At 41.9% G+C, this 25950-nt stretch overlaps 1 protein-coding gene across 4 annotated transcripts in view; it reads left to right on the top strand.

The window, feature by feature from the left end:
- prkd1 (protein kinase D1) overlaps positions 1-25950 on the top strand; it is a 438838-nt gene that overhangs the window by 318933 nt on the left and 93955 nt on the right. For all 4 annotated transcript variants that reach the window (XM_070879019.1, XM_070879017.1, XM_070879016.1 and 1 more), the window contains one exon: positions 21083-21243. In XM_070879019.1, the coding sequence (XP_070735120.1) occupies positions 21083-21243 (161 nt within the window). The remainder of the gene's footprint in view (positions 1-21082; positions 21244-25950) is intronic.

The raw sequence follows: 25950 nt of genomic DNA, 5'->3' as shown, positions 1-25950 counted from the left end.
GATTGCATTAGGATGAGGGTGAGTGTGAGGAGTGACGAGTCAGATGGGGAAGTGATAATGTAGACAGAGAGAGAGGGATGGGTGGATGTGCAAGATATGTTGGTGTGAGTAAGAATGTGCAGGAGTAGGGTAGGGAAGGCAGGGTGATGGGGATGTGATGAGAGGCACAACAGGATGAAGTTGAGTGTGGCTTTGGACTCGCCTTTCCAGATTTAATGAGATAATTGAAACTTTTGTGGCACTACACCCAGGTCCTCCTAACCACATCCATGCTGTTGACCTCCTCTGCAATTTGGAGCCATTCATTTTGTCTCCTGGAGAGGCTTTTTCTGCCCATTGGAAGGGAAGAGGACCTCCCTGCATGCTCTGACTCCCTCCACAAGGATATGGAGGGAGTCATCGGAGAACCTGAATGCAACCCTCTGCCCCTGAGCAGCCATCTCTCCAACTGTTGGAGCATTGAAAACTTCCAGAGTGCTGCCTGCACACTCCTAGATGATTCTTCAAATGCAATGAAGCCATGAATCCTTTAAATATACCAGCTGACAACACGTCATGGATACGTCATCAGACCTGTAACATTTAATTGGGCCGGGTAACATGCAGGGCAGGCTTAATACTTAATAGAGCCCATTATTGGAAAGTCGTTTTCTGCAGTGGGATGCAAGCAGTAACGGCATCATGACCTGCCACGTTGACCGCCCGCACCCGATCCGCCCAGGTACAGAAAATTCCGGCCTTTGTTTCTGATTGTCCTTCAATCTGCCTCTCTTTCTCTTTATCTGTCTATTTGTGTTTGTCAGGAGTTAGTAATTAGAGTGTTTACATTTCGTAACTACCAACAAAATACAAGTGCTAATGAAATGATAATTAGAGGCTTTCTGTTTTTATCAAAATTCAACTGATTTGTTTATCTAAAAAGAATTCCAGTTATAATGAGGAAAGACACTTTTGGATTTCTTTTCTCTCTCTCATCTTAATACATTTTCTGAAATTCAAACAGTATAATTCAACTACCATCTAAAGCTAAAACAGGTTTGTAATTTGTACAATCTTTCATGTTTTTTCTTTCTCTCTCACACAATCATTCTCTCCATAAAATGTCATAAATTTTAAGTGAATAAAACTTTTGAAAATTGCCTTTTAGTTTTTCTTCAAGTAATTTTGAAAAACAACAAAATACATTTTGTTAGAAATCAAGAGAGAAACTTCTTGTTATTTGGTTAGCTAAGTGCTACTGATGCAGTCTGGGAAATTGTGCACACTGCACATGCTCAGATTGCAGGGTCTATCTTCAGGTAACATAGTCACCACTCTGGACAAAAATATGAAATCGAAGCCCAGGCTTTTGAGAGAGACTGAGGCCTTCAAGGAAAGATATAATAAAGATCATAAAAGACACAAAAACAATGCAATTGCTAAATTTAATCATGTTATTTTGAAATTTGTCTTGTATTTTGTTTAAAACCTTATTTTGAACACTACACCATTCAGTTACTGAGATAAAAATTGCAGATTACATGTTTTTGAATCAATTGGTGCCTCAATGACTAATGATGGTAAAAGTTGATATCAGAAATTTAAATAGGAAATGTGCGTATAAGAATCTACAAAGAGAAGTCGACACAAAGTGTGACTAAAATTCATCAAAACAGGAAATAGGATTTATAGACAGAAATTGTGTGCAGATGTAAACTGTTTAACATAATAAGATACAATCTAAATTAAAAGTTGTATGAACATGTGAGGAAATGCTGCAGAGTCCCTTCAACAATTCAGATCACAGTAACAGAGAACACCAATCACACCCCAGAACTTTGACCTTCAAACTATCAGAACCTAGAATCAAACCAGAGACATGTAACTAAGGATGAATTAAATCCAGAATGATCACTGTCGTATCATTTCTGATTGATGTGCATTGTAGCTCCAGCTGGAATCCCAACTCAGTTAGATTTTTAAAATAAAATTTGTGGTTGCTACAACACATCAAGTGTTAATGCAGCTGTGGAGTGGAGAGAAGGAATTCTGAAATTAAACAACATTAGCAAGGGGCCAGGAATGAGCTCATGGAGGGAGAAAAAGGTTTTGGAGGCAGAGGTAGTAACCTAGGAGAAAGCAACAATCCCACTTCTGATCACCACTAGTTTAACACCACCCAACAATAGCAATAGGGAGAGACAAAAGCCCAGACCACATAAGTCACTCAGAAACATCACAAGAAATCAACTGGTATGGATGAAAACTTTAATCTTATTTATAAGCTAGGTTTCCCTTTGTGGGAATCTGAGGAAAACTAATAGTGCCAAGAACTCCAAAAAGTAAATCTGATTTATAAACTCATTTCAGATCTGTGAGTTAATTATACAAGGGAAGGAAGACATTTTGAAGTAACACTTTGTACTTACTGTTTAAAAATAGTCTAAGTGTTTGTATTACCTAATGAAAATGAGAATATCTATGTGTTATTTAAAGTTTGGTGTATGCATGCATTTCCTATACACATTATCCTTACTTGCTGTGTCATGTTTTTTTATAATGGAACACTAGTATATCAACATGCCAAAAAGGAAAACCCTTGGTAAACATTTATAATGGAAAAAGCCTAGATCAACATTTTATCATCACATATTATTAATGAATCAATTGATTCGCTCAGTGATTTTTGGAAATTTTTTGTCACTTTTCCTCAATAATTGAAATTTGTAATGTACAAAATAAAGTTTTCAGCAGAATAACATTATCAGCAATTATATATTTCACAATGCAATGATTACATTTGTCTATCATGTCATTTGTATCTTTTAACACCTTTGTTAAAGTTTTTATACAAAGACCCCAGCCTCTACCAAAAGCATGAGGTTAGACTTCATATTTTTGTCAAGCTGTGACTGTTGGTTGATATTATATTCTGCTGTTTAAGTTGAACGGAATATTTTTATCAATTTTTATAAATGCAACATGTACAATTTCCAAGGATAATATCTAATTAGCTCCAACAGATACAATGCTTCCCTTTGCTCTCTAATAATAGCAGGTGATTATTTTTCAAAATTATTTTTTTTAAAGCAGAGGACAGGTTTCAAAAGCTTTATTCAGGTAGTTTATATTAAGTGATTTTTTTTTAAACAGAGAGGCTGTGTTTGTGTGTGAGAGAGAGAGAGAACACTGCTCCACTTCAAACATGACAGACTGCACTGATTATGCAGCTGTTTAAGTTAATTCGTCTTTGAACCAAACAAATCTATAAAATTTGGAATACAAACATATTATATAGCTTGTCCCAAACTGGCATGGCGTTACTTACACACTGCATCACTGCCCCCAGCGGCTGGGGGAGCGGTGGGAGTGGGTCAGGTGCTCAGGCAGGAGGAGAGGGGGGTGACTATGGAATGGGGTGGCTGTAGGCTCAGCACTTCTCTGCAGAACCCAGAGCAGCAGCTCCCATGATGAGTGGGAGACACCCTGAGAGAGGAGCAGCCAGCAAATGGGTGAGTGAAATCTGGGAATATTACTGTAGGTAAATAGTGAAAGATTGTTTCCACTGGTAGGCAAATGGGGAATAAGAGGCTGGAGACGAAAGATTCTCATTTGAAGAACCAGGGGGAAGGAAAGCATTTGAACTGAGGGCTATCTCACGGAATGCTTCACCACAAGTGGCTATTGAGGCAGAGACTAGAACATCATTTAAAAGAGAATGGGATAAGTATTTTAAAAAGAGGAATATAAAAGGATCTGGGGGCAATGGGTTTATAGGAGTGTTTAATGCCATGTCCAAGGCCTTTAAACCAAACACCCATTGAAATTGGGTGTCTAGTGTTACCAGGCAACCAGCACTGCAGGTAAATAAATTTGAAGGGCCACAGAAAAATTAACTTTTAACTGTACTATGGCCATTTCAGGTCGATTTATCCCCATGTTTTCTTCTGGCATATATGTTCACGTGAGCATTTGTGGCCAATTATTAACTATTGCAACCATCAATGGGTTGCCAATGGGAATTTTCGGATGTGAGGTGCTGGGTGGAAGGAGAAAACCCCAAAGGGATGGCAGCCAGGTTGGAATGCATGAGAAGTACTCTTTGCCCAAATTTGCAGGCATTGTTATGCCAACCTGGCAATAGCTGCAGGGAAGTGTCTTAACAGGGCCCAGATTAGCACAGCCAGTTGCACTGCTTGCTAATATGCACAGTCAGGCTGGCACAGCAAACTACAAAACAGCGTGAGATCGGAGGGGGAGATAAAGGAGCTAACAGGGAGCAGCACAAACAGATCTGTGAGGGGAGGGAAGTAAAAAGAAATCAACGCGTGACATCACAGGAAAGCATCCATTACAGAGATGTGGTTTCAAGGTGACCAAGTCGGGGGAGCTAGCTGGTGCAGGGGCAGAAGGTAAACAAAGAAGTAAAAATAAATCAAAGTGTGACATCACAGCCAAGAGGGTAAGTGATTGGCTGGTGGATTGGTGAGTATTTAATCTTTTTCTTTTCTGATCAGTAAGAAACCTTTGGCGTTGTTATCAATTAGGTTAATTTAAGCGTTAAGTCATGGTAGGAGAGCCCAGACCCATGTCATGCTCCTCCTGTGCTAGTCCCTGACGACTACATATGCAGGAAGTGTATCCAGCTGCAACTCCTGACAGACCACATTGCGGCACAAGGAAATGGCAGACTAATTGAACAAATACTTTGGTTCTGTCTTCACTAAGGAAGACACGAATAACCTCCCGAAAATACTAAGGGACAGAGAGTGTATCGAGAAGGGGGAACTGAGGGAAATCCTTAACTGTCAGGAAATGGTGTTAGGGAAATTGAAGGTTTAGGGTTAGGGTCAGGCCGATAAATCCCCAGAGCCTGATAGTCTGCATCCCAGAGTACTTAAGGAAGTGGCCCTAGAAATAGTGGATGCATTGGTAAGTCATTTTCCAACATTCTATAGACTCTGGTTCAGTTCCTATGGATTGGAGGGTAGCTAATGTAACCCCACTTTTTAAAAAAGGAGGGAGAGAGAAAACAGGGAATTATAGACCAGTCAGCCTGACATCGGCAGTGGGGAAAATGTTGGAATCAATTATTAAAGATGTAATAGCAGCGCATTTGGAAAGCAGTGACAGGATCGGTCCAAGTCAGCATGGATTTATGAAAGGGAAATCATGCTTGACAAATCTTCTGGAATTTTTTGAGGATGTAACTAGTAGAGTGGATAAGGGAGAACCAGTGGATGTAGTGTATTTGGATTTTCAAAAGGCTTTTGACAAGGTCCCACACAAGAGATTATTGTGCAAAATTAAGGCACATGGTATTGGGGGTAATGTATTGACATGGATAGAGAACTGGCTGTCAGACAGGAAGGAAAGAGTGGGAATAAACGGGTCCTTTTCAGAATGGCAGGCAGCGATTAGTGGGGTACCGCAGGGTTAATGCTGGGACCCCAGCTATTTACAATATACATTAATGATTTAGACAAAGGAATTTAATGTAATATCTCAAAGTTTGCAGATGACACTAAACTGGGTGACAGTGCGAGCTGCGAGGAGGATGCTGGGAGGGTACAAGGAGAATTGGACAGGTTAGGTGAATGGGCAAATGCATGGCAGATGCAGTATAATGTGGATAAGTGTGAGATTATCCACTTTGGTTGCAAAATCAGGAAGGCAGATTATTATCTGAATGGTGACAGATTAGTAAAAGGGGAGGTGCAACGAGACCTGGGTGTCATGGTACATCAGTCATTGAAAGTTGGCATGCAGGTACAGCAGACAGTAAAGAAAGCAAATGGCATGCTGGCCTTCATAGCTAGGGGATTTGAGTATAGGAGCAGGGAGGTCTTACTGCAGTTGTACAGGGCCTTGGTGAGACCATATCTTGAGTATTGTGTGCAGTTTTGGTCTCCTAATCTGAGGAAGGACATTCTTGCTATTGAGGGAGTACAGCGAATGTTCACCAGACTGATTCCCGGGATGGCAGGACTGACATATGAAGAAAGACTGGATCGACTAGGCTTATATTCATTGGAATTTAGAAGAATGAGAGGGGATCTCATTGAAACATATAAAATTCTGACGGGATTGGACAGGTTAGATGCAGGAAGAATGTTCCTGATGTAGGGGAAGTCTAGAACCAGGGGTCACAGTCTAAGGATAAGGGGTAAGCCATTTAGGACCGAGATGAGGAGAAACTTCTTCACTCAGATAATTGTGAACCTGTGGAATTCTCTACAACAGAAAGTTGTTGAGGCCAGTTAATTAGATATATTCAAAAGGGAGTTAGATGTGGCCCTTACGGCTTAAGGGGTCAAGGGGTATGGAGAGAAAGCAGGAATGGGGTACTGAAATTGCATGATCAGTCATGCTGGTGGTGGTGCAGGCTCAAAGGGCCGAATGGCCTACTCCTGCACCTACTTTCTATGTTTCTATGTATGTTTCTAGTCAACAGTGGCCTCAGGCCTTTATTCTTGCTGTAACTTCTTAACCTACTGCTCTTTCAGCCTTGGCAAAAATTACTGATCAATTGAGATACCTTTGAACCTCTCTAAAGGCTTTCAGAATTTTTGGCCCCTCATTGTAAGATTCCTCACCTGCCCATTCCCCCCCACCCACCATTTGACTTGGTCATCACATCAAATGATGAACAGCCTCAACTGGAGAATTGTGTCCAATTCTAGGCACTGCACTTTGGAGGGATGTGAAGGCCTTAGAGAGAGTGCAGAAAAGATTTACAAGAACTGTTCCAGGGATAAGGGACTTCAGCTACACGGATAGACTGGAGAAGTTGGGATTGTTCTCCTTAGAGCAGAGAATGTTCAGAGGAGATTTGATAGTGGTGTTCAAAATCATGATGGGTCTGGACAGAGTAGATAGAGAGAAACTGTTCTCATTGGCAGAAGGGTTGTGAACCAGAGGACACAGATTAAAGGTGATTGGCAGAAGGACCAAATACGACATGAGGGAAACCTTTTTTATGCAGCGAGTGGTTATGATCTGGAATTCACTGCCTGAAGGATGGTAGAGGCGGATTCAATCGTGGCGTTCAAAAGGGAATTGGATAAGTACCTGAAGGAAAACAATGTGCAGGGCTACGGGGAAAGGGCGTGGGAATGGGACTAGCTGAAGTGCTTTTGCAGAGAGCCAGCATGGGCTTGATGGGCTGAATGGTTTCCTTCTGTGCTGTAACCATTCTATGATTCTATATATGCCTGTAACTAATGAGATAATTCCCAAGCCAAATGAATTTAGTTAATAGTAATATATTTTTGTCACACTGCTTTCCGACTTAATGTTAGTCCATGTGCTCAGCTGCACTAGATATACCTCAAGTGGATGAATAATCTAAAAATTGTAGCATATCTGAAGCAAACCTACCCTTACTTCAATGGGCAGCACTGAGGCAGCAGTGCTGAGGAGCCAACGCTGAGTTGGCAGTGCCATCGGGCTGAGGGTGTGTCACACATGCTGGACCACAGGAAGCATTTGGACACACTGGGCAGTGAGGAAATAAACCATAGTTACAAGTGGCATATTTACATGTGGCACACTGTTTAAGGGCTAATGTGCCAGACTAGCCTATTCTGGTCCACAGATCAGTCTATAATGGGTGCATTACACCTTTAAAATCACCATTGGTGGAGTAGGTGCCCCCTAACTACCATTAAATCAGTGCTTCTAAGTAGGTACAATAATACTTCAGAAAATCTCATCTGGTTTAAATTGCAATTAGTTATCACAGTACAGTTCTCGACACTTTCAGTTATGAAGGTGTGAGGCTCCTTATGAGTTACTTGCTAATCACAGTAATTTTCATGCAATCAAGAACTGAAGAACTGAAAAGAGCTAATACAAAAGCAAAATACTGCAAATTTTGGAATCTGAAATTAAAACAGAAAATTCTGGAAACCTGAACACGAGAACACAAGAAAAATAGAAGCAGGAGTAGGCCATTTAACCCCTCGAGCCTGCTCCACCATTTAATAAGATCATGGACTCAGTTCCACTTACCTACTTAGAAGCACTGATTTAATGGTAGTTGGGGGGGCAACTACTCCACCAATGGTGATTTTAAAGGTGCAATGCACCCATTATAGACTGATCTGTGGACCAGAATAGGCTAGTCTGGCACATTAGCCCTTAAACAGTGTTCCCCATGTAAATATGGCACTTGTAACTATGGTTTATTTTCTCACTGCCCAGTGTGTGCAAATGCTTCCTGTGGTCCAGCATGTGTGACACACCCTCAGCCCTTTATTCCCTTGTCGCTCAAAAATCTGTCTATTTCCGTCTTAAATATATTCAATGACCCAGCCTCCACAGCTCGCTGGGGCAGAGAATTCCATAGATTTGCAACCCAAAGAGAAGAAATTCCTCCTCATCTCAGTTTTAAATGGGCGGCCCCTTACTTTGAGACTATGTCCCCTAGTATTAGTTTCCCCCACTAGTGGAAATATCCTCTCTGCATCCAACTTGTCAAGGTCACTCATTATCTTAAATGTTTTGATAAGATCACCACTCATTCTTCTGAAATTCAATAAGTATATTCTCAACCGACACAACCTATCTTCATAAGTCAACCCCCTCATCTCTGGAATCGATCGAGTAAACCTTTGAACAGCCTCCAATGCAAGAATATCCTTCCTTAAATACGGAGACCAAAACTGCCGTAGTATTCCAGGTATGGCCTCACCAATACCCTGTGCAGTTGTAGCAGGACTTCTCTGCTTTTATACTCTATCCCCCTTGCAATAAAGGCCAACATTCCATTTGCCTTCCTGATTAATTGCTGTACCTGCATACTAACTTTTTGTGTTTCATGCATAAGGAGCCCCAGGTCCCTCTGCACTGAAGCACTTTGCAATTTTTCTCCATTTAAATTATAATTTGCTTTTCTATTTTTTCTGCCAAAGTGGATAACCTCACATTTTCCTACATTATACTCCATCTGCCAAATTTGTGTCCACTCACTTAGCCTGTCTCTATCCCTTTGCAGATTTTTTGTGTCCTCCTTACAATTTGCTTTCCCACCCATTTTTGTATCATCAGCAAACTTGGCTACGTTACACTCCAGTCCCTTCATCCAAGTCATTAATAGAGATTATAAATAGTTGAGGCCCCAGCACCAATCCCTGCAGCACCACACTAATTACTGTTTGCCAACCGGAAAATGACCCGTTTATCCCGACTCTGTTTTCTGTTAGCCAATCCTCAATCCATGCTAATATATTATCCCCAGTCCCGTGAAGTTTTATCTGGTGCAGTAACCTTTTATGTGGCACCTTATCGAATGCCTTCTGGAAATCCAAATACACCACATCTATTCGTTCCCCCATATCCACCCTGCTCGTTACATCCTCAAAGAACTCCAGCAAATTTGTCAAACATGATTTCCCTTTCATAAAACCATGCTGACTCTGCCTGATTGAATTATGCTTTTCCAAATGTCCTGCTACTGCTTCCTTAATAATGGACTCAGGCATTTTCCTAACCACAGATGTTAAGCTAACCAGTCTGGTTTGCCTCCTTTTTTATATAGGGGCGTTACATCCGCTGGGACCTCCCCAGAATCCAGGGAATTTTGGTAGATTACAACCAATGCATCCACTATCTCTGCAGTCACTTCTTTTAGGATCCTAGGATACAAGCCATCAAGTCCAGTGGACTTGTCCGCCTTTAGTCCCATTATTTTACCGAGTACTACTTCTTTAGTGATAGTGATTGTATTAAGGGGTATGAACGGGTCAGGCAGCATCTGTGGAGAGAAACAGAGTTAACGTTTCAGGTCGATGACCCTTTGCAAGAGCTACCTGGTGGTGCTCTCTTCACAAAGGTATGTATGAGTCCCTTGTGTTTTTCTTTCTGGTTGGATAATTCATCTCTCCATATGGAGATTATTTATTTCTAGAATCAGAAGTTCTATTCCTAAAATTAATTAATTTTCTTTTGCAATGATGTCTGCATTCCTCAGTAGGAATGTTGTTCATGGAAGTTCAACACTGTACAATAGATAGAGGGTATGACAACTGTGTTGACATATAAGCACATAAAGACATTAGGTGACAGATCAAAGGCTCTTAGATGATCTTTAACAGTAGTTTTAGTGTTTTTCTTTTATGATGATACAGATAGCGAGCAGTCACACACATTATACAATTGATTTGAATCGTGTACTAAAATTGCATGGATTAGAATAAAATGGCTCACTGAATGGGTCAACATTCAACCCCTTCATTGCTTCAGTGCATTCCAAGGCATTGTCCAAGAAATGTTTTGGCAAAGAAACCTGTTCCCTTTCTCACATTCACCCAGTGAGTGCAACAGAGAATTAAGCAGAGGCAGTTGTATTAGTGGCCCATTCTTCAGTCTAATTATCGATGCTCAACTGCCCATGACAATACATGCAGAAATCTTTTATTGCTTAAAGAGAAGTTCAAAATATGACTCATAATGCTACCCATAGATTAAAAACACACCGCCCTTCAGTTCTGCAGTTCAACTCCATGACCTCGATATTTACACGGAAGGAGCAGGGACAATTTTCAAACACAGGGAACATGGACATCTGGCTGAATTTAACACTAGGACCTCATTTAAATGTTTTTTTCTCCATTTCCTGCCTTGCAGCCAGAGAATTTAAGAGGCTGTCAGGCGAAAAGACCTGTAGCGGGTTGAGCGGGGTGAGGGTAGATCGTGGGATGGAGGGGGTGGAATGAGAGGGGAAAAGAGATCATGGCGAAGGAAAAGATCGCGGGGAAGAGATCTCGTGTTGGCATCGGGGGATGGGCACTGAAGATCCAATTGCTGGGAGCTGACAGTTGGGTGGTGGGGGGCAGGGGTGGGGGGAATCAGCTGATCACACTGAGGAAGGCAGATTGTGGAGGGTAAACTTGAGGGACTGGGGGAAGTACTCCTGCTCCTCTTGGCCCACAAACATTGCTGAAAAAGCACTTAGCTGCTGACTCCGGCTGTTCTAGCCTCCCTTTAGCTGCCAGATTTCCCAGGCCTTGGGAAATCCAGGCCGTTAAATCCACACGGCTGCTAAAATCTGAAGCCGCAGCCCCATTTAAATGTTATAATTCCTGACCTGCCTCTTGAGAGCAGTTACTCACCTGACCCCCCAACCCGCCACGGATAAACCGGAAGCAAGCGCATTCGCGGCTGGTTTGGGGTCAGATTACCCATTCGTAAGAATTTATTTCCCTGTCTTGTCACTGTCCATTTCCCCCCCGCCCCACCGCCTCACATACACACACACACACACACACACACACATATATATTTCCTGCACTCTCTGTCCAACACTAGCTCAAAGGTTGTGTGTTATGCTATATAGTACAACAGTCAGAAAACACACCATCAACACCTAGTGGCAGTTAATCAATGCTATATGAACTTTCCCCTCCCACGGCCCCATTATATTATATTAATAACAGCAAGATAACAAGGTCAAATACTGCACAAAAGTCACTAAGTAGGATTCATTGCTGAAGGTTTTCGATGTATTAATTTTTTTTGCAGACTATCCTCTTTTAGACAGCTGGGAACTTCTGATTGATAGTTTTTACAGGCAGTCATACCACCATACACTGAAAATCTGCATTTAAGATGAAACAGAGTACCGTGTAAACTTTTCATAGTGTATAGTATTCTACAGAAACAATTTTCATCTACATAAAACATGCACTGGTCAAAAGAAAATTATTTTTCTGAACGAATGATATGGTGGGAATTCCAAAGAGGTCAAAGCATTTTGTACCCAAGAATGCTTTGTAATGTAATGACTCAGTAGGTGCTGTGACCCATTAGTTTTGTGTTTAAACAGTGAAGATATAAAGTAACATTTATTGGATAGTAGTGTTGGTGGTTGTTTTGTCAAGGCTCACTCTACCTGTTTTAAAAAAAAACATTCACACAAGTGATGTCTCTGCCTCAGGTGTAAAGGATCATAGAAATTTACAACGTGGAAGGAGGCCATTTCGGCCCATCGTGTCTGCGCCGGCCAGCAGAGCAATCCAGCCTAATCCCACTTGCCAGCTCTTGGTCTGTAGCTCTGTAGGTTACGGCACATCCAAGTACTTTTTAAATGTGGTGAGGGTTTCTGTCTCTACCACCCTTTCAGGCAGTGAGTTCCAGACCCCCACCACCCTCTGGATGAAGAAATTTCCTCCCAAATCCCCTCTAAACCTTCGACCAATTACTTTAAATCTATGCCCCCTCATTGTTGACCCCTCTGCTAAGGGAAATAGGTTCTTCCTATCCATTCTATCTAGGCCCCTCATAATTTTATATATCTCAATAAGGTCGCCCCTCAGTCTCCTCTGTTCCAAAGAAAACAAATCCAGCCTATCCAATCTTTCCTCATAGCTAAAATTCTCCAGTCCAGGCATCACCCTCGTAAATCTCCTCTGTACCCTCTCCAGTGCAATCACATCTTTCATAGGAACATAAGAACATAAGAAATAGGAGCAGGAGTAGGCCATACGGCCCCTCGAGCCTGCTCTGCCATTCAATACAATCATAGCTGATCTGATCATGGACGTAACTCCACTCCCCTGCCCGCTCCCCATAACCCCTTATCCCCTTATCGTTTATGAAACTGTCTATTGCTGTCTTAAATTTATTCAATGTCGCAGCTTCCACAGCTCTCTGAGGCATTCCACAGATTTTACAATCCTCTGAGAGAAGAAATTTCTCCTCTTCTCTGTTTTAAATGGGTGGCCCCTTATTCTAAGATCATGTTCTAGTCTCCCCCATCAGTGGAGTCTTCTCTGCATCCACCTTGTCAAGCCCCCTCATAATCTTATATGTTTCGATAAGATCACCTCTCATTCTTCTGAATTCCAATGAGTAGAGGCCCAACCTACTCAACCTTTCCTCATAAGTCAACCCCCTCGTCTCCGGAATCAACCTAGTGAACCTTCTCTGAACTGCCTCCAAAGCAAGTATATCCTTTCGTAAATATGGAAACCAAAACTGCACACAGTATTCCAGGTGTGGCCTCACCAATACCCCATATAACTGTAGCAATACTTTCCTGCTTTTATACTCCATCCCCTTTGCAATAATGGCCAAGATTCTATTGGCCTTCCTGATCACTTGCTGTACCTGCATACTATCCTTTTGTGTTTCATGCACAAGTACCCCCAGGTCCCGCTGTACTGCAGCACTTTGCAATCTTTGTCCATTTAAATAATAACTTGCTCTTAGATTTTTTTTCTGCCAAAGTGCATGACCTCACACTTTCCAACATTATATTCCATCTGCCAAATATTTGACCACTGACTTAGCCTGTCTATGTCCTTTTGCAGATTTTTTGTGTCCTCCTCACACATTGCTTTTTCTCCCATCTTTGTATCGTCAGCAAACTTAGCTATGTTACACTCAGTCCCTTCTTCCAAGTCGTTAATATAGATTGTAAAGAGTTGTGGTCCCAGGACTGATTCCTGCGGCATCCCACTAGTTACTCTCTGTTCTCTGTTAGTTAGTCAATCTTCTATCCATGCTAATATATTACCCCCAACCCCCTGAATTTTTATCTTGTGCAGTAATGTGGTGACCAGAACTGCACGCAATACTCTAGCTTTGGCCTAAGTAGTGTTTTATACAGTTCAAGCATAACCTCCCTGCTCTTGTATTCTATGCCTCAGCTAATAAAGGCAAGTATTCCATATGCCTTCTTAACCACCTTATCTGCCTGGCCTGCTACCTTCAGGGATCTGTGGACCTGCACTCCAAGGTCCTTTTGTTCCTCTACACTTTTCAGTGTCCTATCATGTAACATGTATTCCCTTAATAACCGTTCAACTAGGCTGGAGTTTAATATTTTGATATTTCAAATAACAGTGTTGACATTTGATGTCTCCAAGATAAGAGGAGACTAATTGATGTCCTGTTTCTGACTGCTCCATTTTTGATCGGGGCGGAGGAGCAGTGAGAGATCGGGGCCCAGGAGTGTCGTGATTGGGGCCCAGGAGAGGCGAGGGCCCAGGGGCAGCACAGGCCAGCCCACACTGCTACCTATGGATAGTTGGAGCATGCGTGCGCACTAGGTCCGTGCAGCCGAGCTTGGTCTCCAGTCGTCTTGGTTAACATTTGCCACTGGATCAAGACCTAGCTCTATCAAGCCCGTGTGGTGACTGGTGTGCGACGGCCACCCAACGTTAATAGAATCCATGCACAGGCATCTTCCAACCTTTAGTATGTAGTTCTGGACCTAGATTGTCAGGTCCCGCATTGAAACATCTGTGAACTCATCCCTTTTTGGTGTGGAAGCAAGTCATCCTCGATACGAAGGACTGCCTAATACTAATACTAGCCCTCCCTAAATGCATTACCCCATAGTTCTCCGGATTGAATTCCATTTGCCACTGTTCTGCCCACCTGACCGGTTCATTGATAAATTCCAGCAGTCTATAGCTTTCTTCTTCATTGTCAACCACACAGGCTATTTTTAGTATCATCTGCAAACATCTTAATCATACCCCCTACATTCAAGTCTAAATTATTGATAAATACCACAAAAAGTAAAGGACCTAGTACTGAGCCCTGCGGAACCCCACTGCATACAGGATACAGGGATCAAGGGGTATGGAGAGAAAGCAGGAATGGGGACCTGAAGTTGCATGATCAGACATGATCATATTGAATGGTGGTGCAGGCTCGAAGGGCAGAATGACCTACTCCTGCACCTATTTTCTATGTTTCTATGTTTCCAGTCACAAAAACACCCATCGACCATTACCCTTTGCTTCCTGCCTCTGAGCCAATTTTGGATCCAACTTGCCACTTTGCCCTGGATCCCATGGGCTTTAACTTTCATGACTTGTCTTCCATGTGGGACCTTATCAAAAGCCTTGCTAAAATCCATATACACTACATTAAATGCACTACCCTCATTGACCATACTTGTTACCTCCTCAAAAAATGCAATCAAATTAGTCAGATATGACCTTCCCTAAACAAATCCATGCTGACTGTCCTTGATTAATCCATGTCTTTCTAAATTAAGATTTATCCTGTCCCTCAGAAATGTTTCCAATAATTTTCCACCAACGAGGTTAGGCTGACTGGCCTATAATTACTCAATATATCCATTTGTACCTTTGTAAACAAAGGTACAACATTAGCAGTACTCCTGTCCACCGGCACCACACCTGTAGCCAGAGAGTATTGGAAAATGATGGTCAGAGCCTCTGCTATTTCCTCTTTTGCTTCTCTTAACTGCCTGGGATCCATTTCATCCGGGCCTGGGGATTTATCCACTTTCAAAGCTGCTAAGCCCCTTAATACTTCCTCTCTCACTATGTTTATTTAGTCTAATAGTTCTCACTCCTCCTCCCTGATCGCAATGTCTGCATCGCCCCTCTCTTTTGTGAAAATAGACACAAAGTATTCATTAAGAACCATACCCACGTCTTCCATCTCCACACACACATTACCTTTATGGTCTCCAATAGGCTCTACTCTTTCTTTAGTTATCCTCTTGCTATTAATTTATTTATAAAATATCTTTGGTTTTTCTTGAGTTTCTGCAGTATTGAGCCCTGGGTATCTGTCATAAGCCTCCCTTTTTTTTCTTTATCCGTCCCAGTATGTCCCTTGACATCCAGGGGGCTCTAGATTTGTTAGTCCCACCCTTTTTCTTTAAGGGAACATATTTGCTCTAAACCCTCAAGATCTCCTCCTTGAATGCCTCCCATTACTCTGACACCGATTTACCTTCTGAAGTTTGCTGAAATTAATAGGATATGTAATGTATGTGTAAATCATTATGCGACTGAACTTTTGTTTTAAATGGCAACATGTTCAGACAAGTGAACTATTCCCTTTGTGACCACATATGCAGACTGAGTATCAGTGGCTTATTTGCAGTAGATTATTTCTGAAATGGGAATTTTGCAAATCCCCAAATAATTTGACACATTTAGTGATGAACAGATAGACTGCAGATCGCCTGTTGTAATGGCATTACTCATACCAATGATGCCAGCTATAATTATCTCGTCTGTGTTGCAAAATTCATTTCATTGAGATTATATTGAATTAAAATACATTTTTGGGAAGGCTTGTGAGAATGGAATGCATTTTATGATTTATAACTGTATATTGCTGAAAAGCTGAATGATATTGCAAGAAGTTTTTATACTAGCATGAACTAACCATATGCACCAAGAGATGGAGTACTACTACTTTGTTTTGACATGGATGCGAAGAACTGTGTTTCAATAAATACATTTGTAAATCAGTTACTGAGTCCAAATACCTCTAGAATTCGGTTATCTGTAATGGATGCTGTTCGCTGTTGAATAAATTCTGAGAGTATCTGGGCAGACTAACCTATAACAGACACCCCATTTTAGTTGGACGTTGCTGCTATTACATTTTTTAAAAGCTGCTACCTGTATTATATCCAGCATAAATTTTCAGAGACAAATGTGTATAATTATCAATAATATTATTAGGAAGGAGTTGGGCAGGTATTTGGTAAGTTGAGTAAACCATATATTCTGTTTTGAATTTTGAGGCCAGACAAATGAACCAAGGTGGACTTTACCATTCTTGTACATTCCTATGTTCCTTACTTTCTGAATCTGACTGAAGCAAAACTGTTACAAATGTACAATGGCCTGGATTTTGCAGCCGGTATGGCAATGTATTCTGCCACACCTCTTTTGAAATCTACTGTGGGTTTGGGATTTCCGTATGCGCTTGCACATGCAAGAAATCCGAAACTTGCCGTCTGTCAACGTACGTGTTGAAAGACCGTCCGCATGGACCACAAAAAGCAATTGCTGATGCAGAGTAGGGCTATTTGCCCACTAACTGGCCAGCAATTGTGCACGGAAATAGAGTCATTATGGCACAGAAGGAGGCCATTCATTCCATCCACGTCAGCTCTCTGTAGAGCAATCCAGTCGGTCCCATTCTCCCGCTCTATCCTCGTAGCCCTGCAAGTTTATTTGCCTCAAGTGCCTATCCAATTTCCTTTTGAAATCATTGATCGTCCCTGCTTTCACCACCTTCGTCGACAGCTCGCTGCATAAAAAAGTTCTACCTCACATCCCCCCTGTATCTCTTGCCCAAAACCTTAAATCTGTGTTCCTATGTCCTTGTACCATCAGCTAATGGGAACAGCTTTTCTCTGTATGTCTTATCCAAACCTGTCATAATCTTGTACACCTCTATCAAATCTCCTCTCAACATCCTTTGCTCCAAGGAGAACAACCCCAGCTTCTCCTACCTAACCTTGTAGCTAAAATTCCTCATCCCTGGAACCATTCTGGTAAATCTCCTCTACACCCTTTCAAGGACCTGCACATCCTTCCTCAAGTGGGGTAACCAGAACTGGACCCAATACTCTAGTTCTGGCCTAACTAGAACTTTATAAAGGTTCAGCAGAACTTTCCTGCTTTTGTACTCAATACCTCTATTTATGAAGCCCAAGATCCCATATGCTTTGCTAACTACTCTCTCAATATGTCCTGCCACCTTCAAAGATCTATGCATACAAACTCCCAGGTCCCTCTGTCTCTGCATACTCTTTAGAACTGTGCCATTAAGTCTGTATTGCTCACACTTTTCTGTATAAGAACATAAGAACATAAGAATTAGGAACAGGAGTAGGCCATCTAGCCCCTCGAGCCTGCTCCGCCATTCAACAAGATCATGGCTGATCTGGCCATGGACTCAGCTCCACTTACCCGCCCACTCCCCGTAACCCTTAATTCCCTTATTGGTTAAAAATCTATCTATCTGTGACTTGAATACATTCAATGAGCTAGCCTCAACTACTTCCCTGGGCAGATAATTCCACAGATTCACAACCCTCTGGGAGAAGAAATTCCTTCTCAACTCGGTTTTAAATTGGCTCCCCCGTATTTTGAGGCTGTGCCCCCTAGTTCTAGTCTCCCCGACCAGTGGAAACAACCTCTCTGCCTCTATCTTGTCTATCCCTTTAAATTCCATCTGCCGCTTGTCTGTCCATTCTGCTAGCCTATCTATGTCCTGTTGCAGTCGATTGGTATCATCCTCACTGCTTGCCACACTCCAAGGATTAACATTTTAATGATGTCAAAAATTATCAAAAAATTAAATTTTAGTGAGATTGGTGGCATGAAGCTATTTACGAATTAAATTCCAATTCTGTAAATTATAACTGGATCTGATTTCGGGATTCCATTACATCTCCAGAAATGACTAAAATCAAATTCTGTTTTGTGATTGGAGGACAAGGCCCACGTGATCCCAAGTACGCTTCTGCACCGCCTATGTCCCTGGGATCCGTGGACCATTACGCGGCCCTCCACCTCGCATCCTCAGTCCGGAAGTTTTCGCAATCACGCTGCCATCAGGTAGGTGCGTATTCCTTTCTCGGGTCGGAGGCGTACTCCAGAGGTACACCTGCGACTGCAATTTTTGGCCCTTTGTATTTTATCTAAGTAATTTGTCCTCAGTTGATTTTCAACATCAGGCGCAGAAGTCATGCCCCAGCAGCTAAATTGGGCTTACTGCCCCCAAGAGGAAGTGGAGCAAAAGTCTCGCACTCCACTTTCTCTCAGGGGCGAGACTGGGGTGTTAATCTTCAGGAATTTTTTAGTGCTACGCGGAAAGGCACATAGCGCTGGCGGGAACACAGGGCCCTCCCCTTCCATTAAAGGGGAGGGCACGCTGCAGACTCTGCATTAGGGAGAAGGGGCCAATGCTACACCAATGGGGAGCGGGATGCCATGCTGCAGCATTGCGGCATGGACCCCATGGTTTGAAGATGGCAAGGCCGCTATTTTTGATAATTTCATCACCACACCTCCCCTTTAATTCCCCCCCTCCCCCCACCGCTTGAGCGGCCTAAAGCAACTGTGTATTACCACCCTGACATCAGTACTAGGAATCATAACATACATGTATATGGGCACCAGAGCACTTGTGCCAAACACAAGGTAAAGGCACCAACATACTAATGCTTGAATTAATTTAGGAATGCAGAACATCAGTGGAACTGACAACAGTGTTATCACATTTGAAGTGCTAATGGTTGTATTGTGCTCTTACATATCGTTAATTCCTTGAGGGTGGTGATGAGAAGGAGGGTTGACAGCAGAGGGCATGGCAAGTGTTGCATGCTTGTGAGGAAAAAGGTGACAATGGTCCTCGTTCCCAAAGCTCTCCACCACTGGGGGTTTCCTCCTGTCATTTTTGGGTCTGTTGTAGACTAATTGATAGAGAGTGATTGCTATGATTAGTCATAGTATATTATCATATTATCAATGTGTCATGTGACTATCAGGATGGTCGAAGGTGAACTTGATGTTCTTTTTTATCTAGCAATTGCTATGTTCCTATGAAAGCAGTTGCACTGTTCCTGATCATGATGGGCTGGTTCAAAAGTTCATGGGTCAAGAATGTTTGTATAGATCGCATACCTACCCTGCCATTCATTCATTAACCTCAAGGACCAAGACAACCATTCCCAAACACAACTGGGTCACAATGCCCTCTTATTTTTCTTGTTATTTTAATTGTTTTTTGTACTTTTCCTTTCTCTTTTGTTCTCTCTCTCTTAATCCACTCTCTTTCTTTCCTTCTTTATTTCTCTTTCTATATCTAATTTAACTCTAATTCATCCTATTTCCTTCCCCTGTCATTTGCTTTATTTCTTTTTCTATCCTTTCCTTTCATGGCTTAAACAGACAGACCATTGGGCGTGACTTTCATGAGGCCCCAAATACAACATTGACATTGCTGCACCATTATTGCTTTGATGTTCCAGCAATTTGTAGCACAAATATAGTGCGATCTGAAGGGTGAGATAATAAGTCCAATTCATGTCGCTTGCCGCAAGAAGCACCTTGCAGCAATTTCTGGGCCAAGGTTTTGAATAACTGCAAGTCTTTCAATCTGTTCATTGAAACTATTCACTCAATTTTAGGAGACTGATGAATGTATGTGAAGACAAGTGAAAGCAAAAATGCTGGTATAATCTTGGAGTTCACATAGTTCAGGGTCTATGAAAATTCTAAGGAGTTGTGAATGGGTTGAGTGGTGGTGGGCTCAGACTGACCACATTCATTTGACTTCTTTAATCAACTACATTTGATCATCTGTTTCTCAAAACATTAAAGAAGCAATCAGGTTTTATTAAATTTGACCTTGGTATGATCACTTTGATCTTGTGATTAAGTAATGCAGTGTTTGTTATAAAATTTAGTTTCCTCAGACATGAATATTATATTTTTCTATTACAGACAGTTAATGTATGTGGTGAGTAAAGGTTTTGTATATCTTATACCACTTTACTGCAATTTCTTAAAATTGGTTTTCATATGCCTAAGTAGATGGCAAATGATTATTTGAAAATTACAGAACAATGGATTTCAGCAGTAAGTTTGGCACTGTGATTTTAATCTGATGAGCCTTAATGTGGCCTCTTAACATAGTTAACTTGTAACTTCTGTCAAGGTTCCAGCTCCGATTTATTTCTTAAAGATGTGCAATTATATAATGACTTTCATGACCTCAGGACTGACCAAAGCTCTTTACTGCCAGTTAAGTACTTTTGAAGTGTAGTCAATGTTGTAATGTAGGAACTGCAGCAGCCAAATTGTGCACAGCAAGATCCCATAAACAGACATGGCGAAATGACCAGATAAGCTGTTTTAGTGATGCTGGTTGAGGGATAAATATTGGCCAAGACACCAGGGTGAATCCCCTTCTCTTTTTTGAAATAGTTCCATGGGATCTTTTACAGCCACCTCAGATGGGGCCTCGGTATAACATCTCATCCAAAAGACAGCACCTCCAACAGTGCAGCACTCTTTCAGTACTGCACTGGAGCGTCAGTCTAAATTTTGTGCTCAAGTCTCCAGAGTTGGACTAGAACCCACGGCCTTCTGACTCAGAGGTGACGGGAGTACTGCTGAACCATGGCTAACACAGCAGCAATTCTTATGGTAGTTACTCCACTGAGGAGCTGATCATCAGGAATTTCTATGGCTGCTGATCATTTTTCCACAGGAAGGAAAGAACTGCAGTTTTTTTTTTAATCAAAATGAGTCTGTTTCTATTACTTACTGATTACATCTTTTAATTTAAATGTTTGCAGGATGTGGTCTCAACTACCACAAAAGATGTGCGTTCAAAATCCCCAACAACTGCAGTGGTATGCGTAAGAGACGCCTTTCCAATGTTTCACTGACGGGATTAAGCACTTCCCGGTCCGTCTCTAATGATATATCACCGACTACACCAGATGAGATGTTGCTGGTAGGTTGTCTTTTAGAAACTCACACATCATAAGAATAAGTGTTAAATACAGTATCAATATCTTCTGAAAACACAGGAGGGCACACATGTACAATGTGCAGTAAGTTGTATATAAGGCTGGAATCACGTTTTTTAATGGGACACTTGACTGCTGGGACTTCTGATACAGAATAATCAACATCTGTTGATTTACACTGCAGTATAATTTCTAGCATTTAGTAAATTCCACACTATGATACAATACGACATCTCACAGTCAACAATTCTTACTTAGATCAGCCATGATCTCATTGAATGGCAGAACAGGCACGAGGGGCTGAATGGCCTACTCCTGTTCCTATGTCCCTCTAACGATTTCTTCAAGCATTATTCTCATCAGCCGATTGCTGTAGAAATAACAACTATAGCCCTCTCGTTACACTGGGGGAGTTATAGTTACCCCACTCCACTCCCCAAGAAAAAAAGCTTTACTGGAAAAGCTTTTGTTTGAGCATGTTAGTAAAGTAAGAATATAAAAATGAATAAATGCACTGTTTTAAACTGTAGCAGTGAATTGATAGCTTGTTTATAGGTATGTGAATAATTGCTCTATATTGTGTTGGCTTTTTTTATTTAAATATTCAACAAATATAAGTATTCTGTCCTGGATGCTTCAACAATAGATTTAAGAATTGTGCATGAAGTTCCAAATATATAAAGATAATTTTACACTATCACCCTTTTATCATTTCGGTTCAGGTGTTGCTCTGTGCAGCAGTGCTGGGCTCCACTCTTAACATGTTTTCAAGTGCAAATTGGGAACCAATTCCCTGGCCTTGAATTTCCTGCAGGGGCGCAGCCCAGAAATAAGAGCTGAAAATGTGTCCATGCATAAGAACATAAGAACATAAGAATTAGGAACAGGAGTAGGCCATCTAGCCCCTCGAGCCTGCTCTGCCATTCAACAAGATCATGGCTGATATGGCCGTGGACTCAGCTCCACTTAACCTTCCGCTCCCCATAACCCTTAATTCCCTTATTAGTTAAAAATCTATCTATCTGTGATTTGAATACATTCAATGAGCTAGCCTCAACTACTTCCCTGGGCAGATAATTTCACAGATTCACAACCCTCTGGGAGAAGAAATTCCTTTTCAACTCAGTTTTAAATTGGCTCCCCCGTATTTTGAGGCTGTGCCCCCTAGTTCTAGTCTCCCCGACCAGTGGAAACAACCTCTCTGCCTCTATCTTGTCTATCCCTTTCATTATTTTAAATGTTTCCATAAGATCACCCCTCATCCTTCTGAACTCCAACGAGTAAAGACCCAGTCTACTCAATCTATCTTCATAAGGTAACCCGCTCATCTCCGGAATCAGCCTAGTGAATCGTCTCTGTACCCCCTCCAAAGCCAGTATATCCTTCCTTAAGTAAGGTGACCAAAACTGCACGCAGTACTCCAGGTGCGGCCTCACCAATACACCTGATCTCTAGTTACATCAGAATTCCCTGTCAATCTAATTGGAATTCACCCGAATATAAAAATGGGTGTAAACAATCGGACCCAAGGAGAGTGCCAAAATCATACTATGTATTCCTACTTTAGGTATGAAAATGAAAGTTTCAACTCATTCAACCATCATTCATACACATCAAGAACCTGCAATCGGGGAAGCTTTTCAATTTTTAATGTGACTTATACTTATGCCATGAAAATACAGTCAAAGAAACAGAAAATACAGTGCAGGGCTCCGTGAGGATAAAAACATTTTTTAAACATTCAAATAATTGCAATAATACACCAGAAAAATGATTGTTTCCAGCTGCACCTGAAAATCTGGTTGTAATTTGAAGAGAGCCTGTGAGAAAGTGCAATTGTAGGAAAGCTGTATATGAGGCTCAGTAACTTGGGAGCGGGGCCAGTTTTATGGGTAGAGATGCGTTGGAGTGGAGGGATTGATAGACATCTGTAAAAGATGGAGGAGATTTCGGCAGATTGTACTTACGCCCAAAATTCCACGATCTTTTAAGCCTCATAATTGGTTTACGTCACGGTTACATATGTTTCTGGGGACAAAAAGGGAAGAAATACAAGGCCCCTATGTTTACTTTACAGGGACATGCAGCCTTAATTCAACAGTAAATTTGCAGACCTGCATTTTCATGGTTCTATGATGTTGCTGGTTTCAGAAAGGTCAGGCACTTTACACTGTGGAGTGCTGTTAACAGGATGAATGGGCATCAGGAGTCAGCTGCTCTCCTGTAATGCAAAAGCACTTGAATTTGCTACATACTGCTTGGGACTTTATTGCTATGACCCAGGATTGGTACTATACTTACAACTGCGTAGGGCCACTTATCAAATGCAGTGCATTTGCAAATCGGCTTTGTGCAATTTATCACCAATTATGGGATTAGGAGACAGAGTAAAGTACTCAACCTTTTCCAACTTTCTTCGAGCAGTTTGTTCCACTCTAAGAAATATTGCATACTTTGAACACAGTAGTACTAAATACCGCAGGATTCAGTGAAAAATGGTTGCTGATATTTAAATAGGTAATAATCCGTTCATATCATGCAACATCCTGGGGGCTGGTTGTATGATGCACATGTTATGTATGTGTATCTTTTACAACTGATCAAAAGACAGAAAATCCCAGTGATGTAAATAGGGGAAAACAACACTAGAGCACTGAAAATTTCTCAATTGAAAGTAATTTTAGCTTTTCTCCATTGGAAGAATATACTGTGAAATATTGAAAAAGAAAAATTAATGTCTTAGCCTTAAATTTCCATATGTTGTTAATGAACTGAATTTCAGGTTCATACAATTAAATTGGGCATTGATTGTGATTGAAGCATTCCCTACATTTGTAACTATAAATTATGATTACCTGAAAATGTTTCCACAGGCCCTTAACTTAAGTCTCACTCCGGATATCCCCCTATTTCCTCCAGCTAAACTACTTATCTCCCTGCCGTCACTGTCCTTGGCTTTATGTGTTTTTCTCTTTGCTCTATCCTCATTGTGCACCTATGGGCAGCTCTGTTATTCGACAAAAACACTGCCCCATTATCTCCTTAGCCACTTATTTTTATCAGTTATCACAGGAAAGAAAAGAAACTCCAGAACTGTTTGTATTCTTGATTAACACACAGCCCATTTACATTTTTGTTCAAACTTTCCAACTGTTCTGGCATTCAGTATGAAGTGAAATGCTTCACATCCAAGTCATTAATGGAGAAAAAACACTGGAAGGTTCTCTCCAATCAACAGATATGGTCAATAATAACATTAACCCAATGAATGTCACTGAAATATTAACCTTGTATCATTAAATGTCACCAAAATGTTAAAGTTAACCCAATGAATGTCACCACAGTGATATTATTACTCTGCTGCCTATCACTGAAATAATAATATTAGCTCAATGAATGTCACAGCAATGCTGATGTTTCCCAAATGAATGCCACTTCACAACTTCCACAGGTATGTTGATGACTCACAGCTCTACCTGTCCATCACTTCTCAACCCAATAGCGACCGCCGTGCTGCCAGACTCCCTGCCTGACATCAAGTGACGGAAGAGCCACATCTTTCTCCAACTTGACATCACGAAGACTAGAGTCATCATTTTCAGCCACCACTGGAAAATTTTCTTTCATAACACTGAATAAAACCCCTCCCCAATCTTTGCTCAAAATGATCAGACTTGTCACTGAGTTTGACCCAAAGTTACGCTGTAACCCTCACAGTCTATCCATCACCAAAACTGCCTATTTCCTCCTGCACAATACAGTCTGCCTTTGCCCCTACCTCATCTCCTCTGCCGTTGAAACCCTAATCCATGCTTTTCTCACCTAGAGATACAATAATTCCAATGGGCTAGAACCTGCACTTTTGTGCTTATCGCCCAAAAATGGTCGTTATTTCCGGCGAGGGCGTTAAAAAAGAGTTTTCAGATCGCCGGCTTCTCGTCCATTCTCAAAACACCTAGTTTACATTTTTGAAAATGGGCGTTACCGCAAGCGATATCAAATGGGCGGTAGCGTTAAATTTTTCTGACCTTCTGCCGTAAAGTGTGGCCGTCCTTAGCAACGGCATGGCAACGCTCGATTCCCGCAATTCAGGAGGTCAACGGTCATCATGATATGCGCAGAAAAGGAGACAGAGAGAGAGGGAGCTGAGAGGGACTGAAAGCATGTGTGGCTGTAGTGTGTGCTTGTTTGGCTGTTGTGGGAGGAACGACGGAGATTCACCAGCAGCAAAAAGCCTACTGAGCACCAAGAACATAGTTGGCACCGAGTTTTTGTCCAACAAATAAAATATAAAATGGAAGGGATGGAGGAGGCCCTGGAGCTTGTAGCCAGGAACGCTGATGGCAGAGGGCTCCCAGTGGTTCCGGAGCGCCGCACTGCACACCAAGGGGATGCACCCCCATTGCCAACCACACATGAGAGCTAGCAGCAACATCTTTCTTATGGCTCGGAGCACGGCTCGCACCTCGGAACCGTCCTCTCCCATATCCATCCAAGCAGCGCTTGGGCTGTCACCCCCACCACCTCCCCAATGAAGCATCACCTGAGGACCCCCTCGGCCAGGCGGCTTGGAGTCAGGAGGGGAAGGGGAAGGGTTAGAGGTGGGGAGGAGAAGTGGGGGGGCGGTGGGGGTGGGGGGCAGCGGGGGTGGGGGTGAAGGGTTGGTTTGTACCGAAATACTGATGATTTCA

Source organism: Pristiophorus japonicus, chromosome 4, assembly GCF_044704955.1.
Source record: "Pristiophorus japonicus isolate sPriJap1 chromosome 4, sPriJap1.hap1, whole genome shotgun sequence".
In the NCBI taxonomy this organism is placed as follows: Eukaryota; Metazoa; Chordata; class Chondrichthyes; family Pristiophoridae; genus Pristiophorus; species Pristiophorus japonicus.
This window is presented reverse-complemented; position numbering and strand designations above follow the sequence as displayed.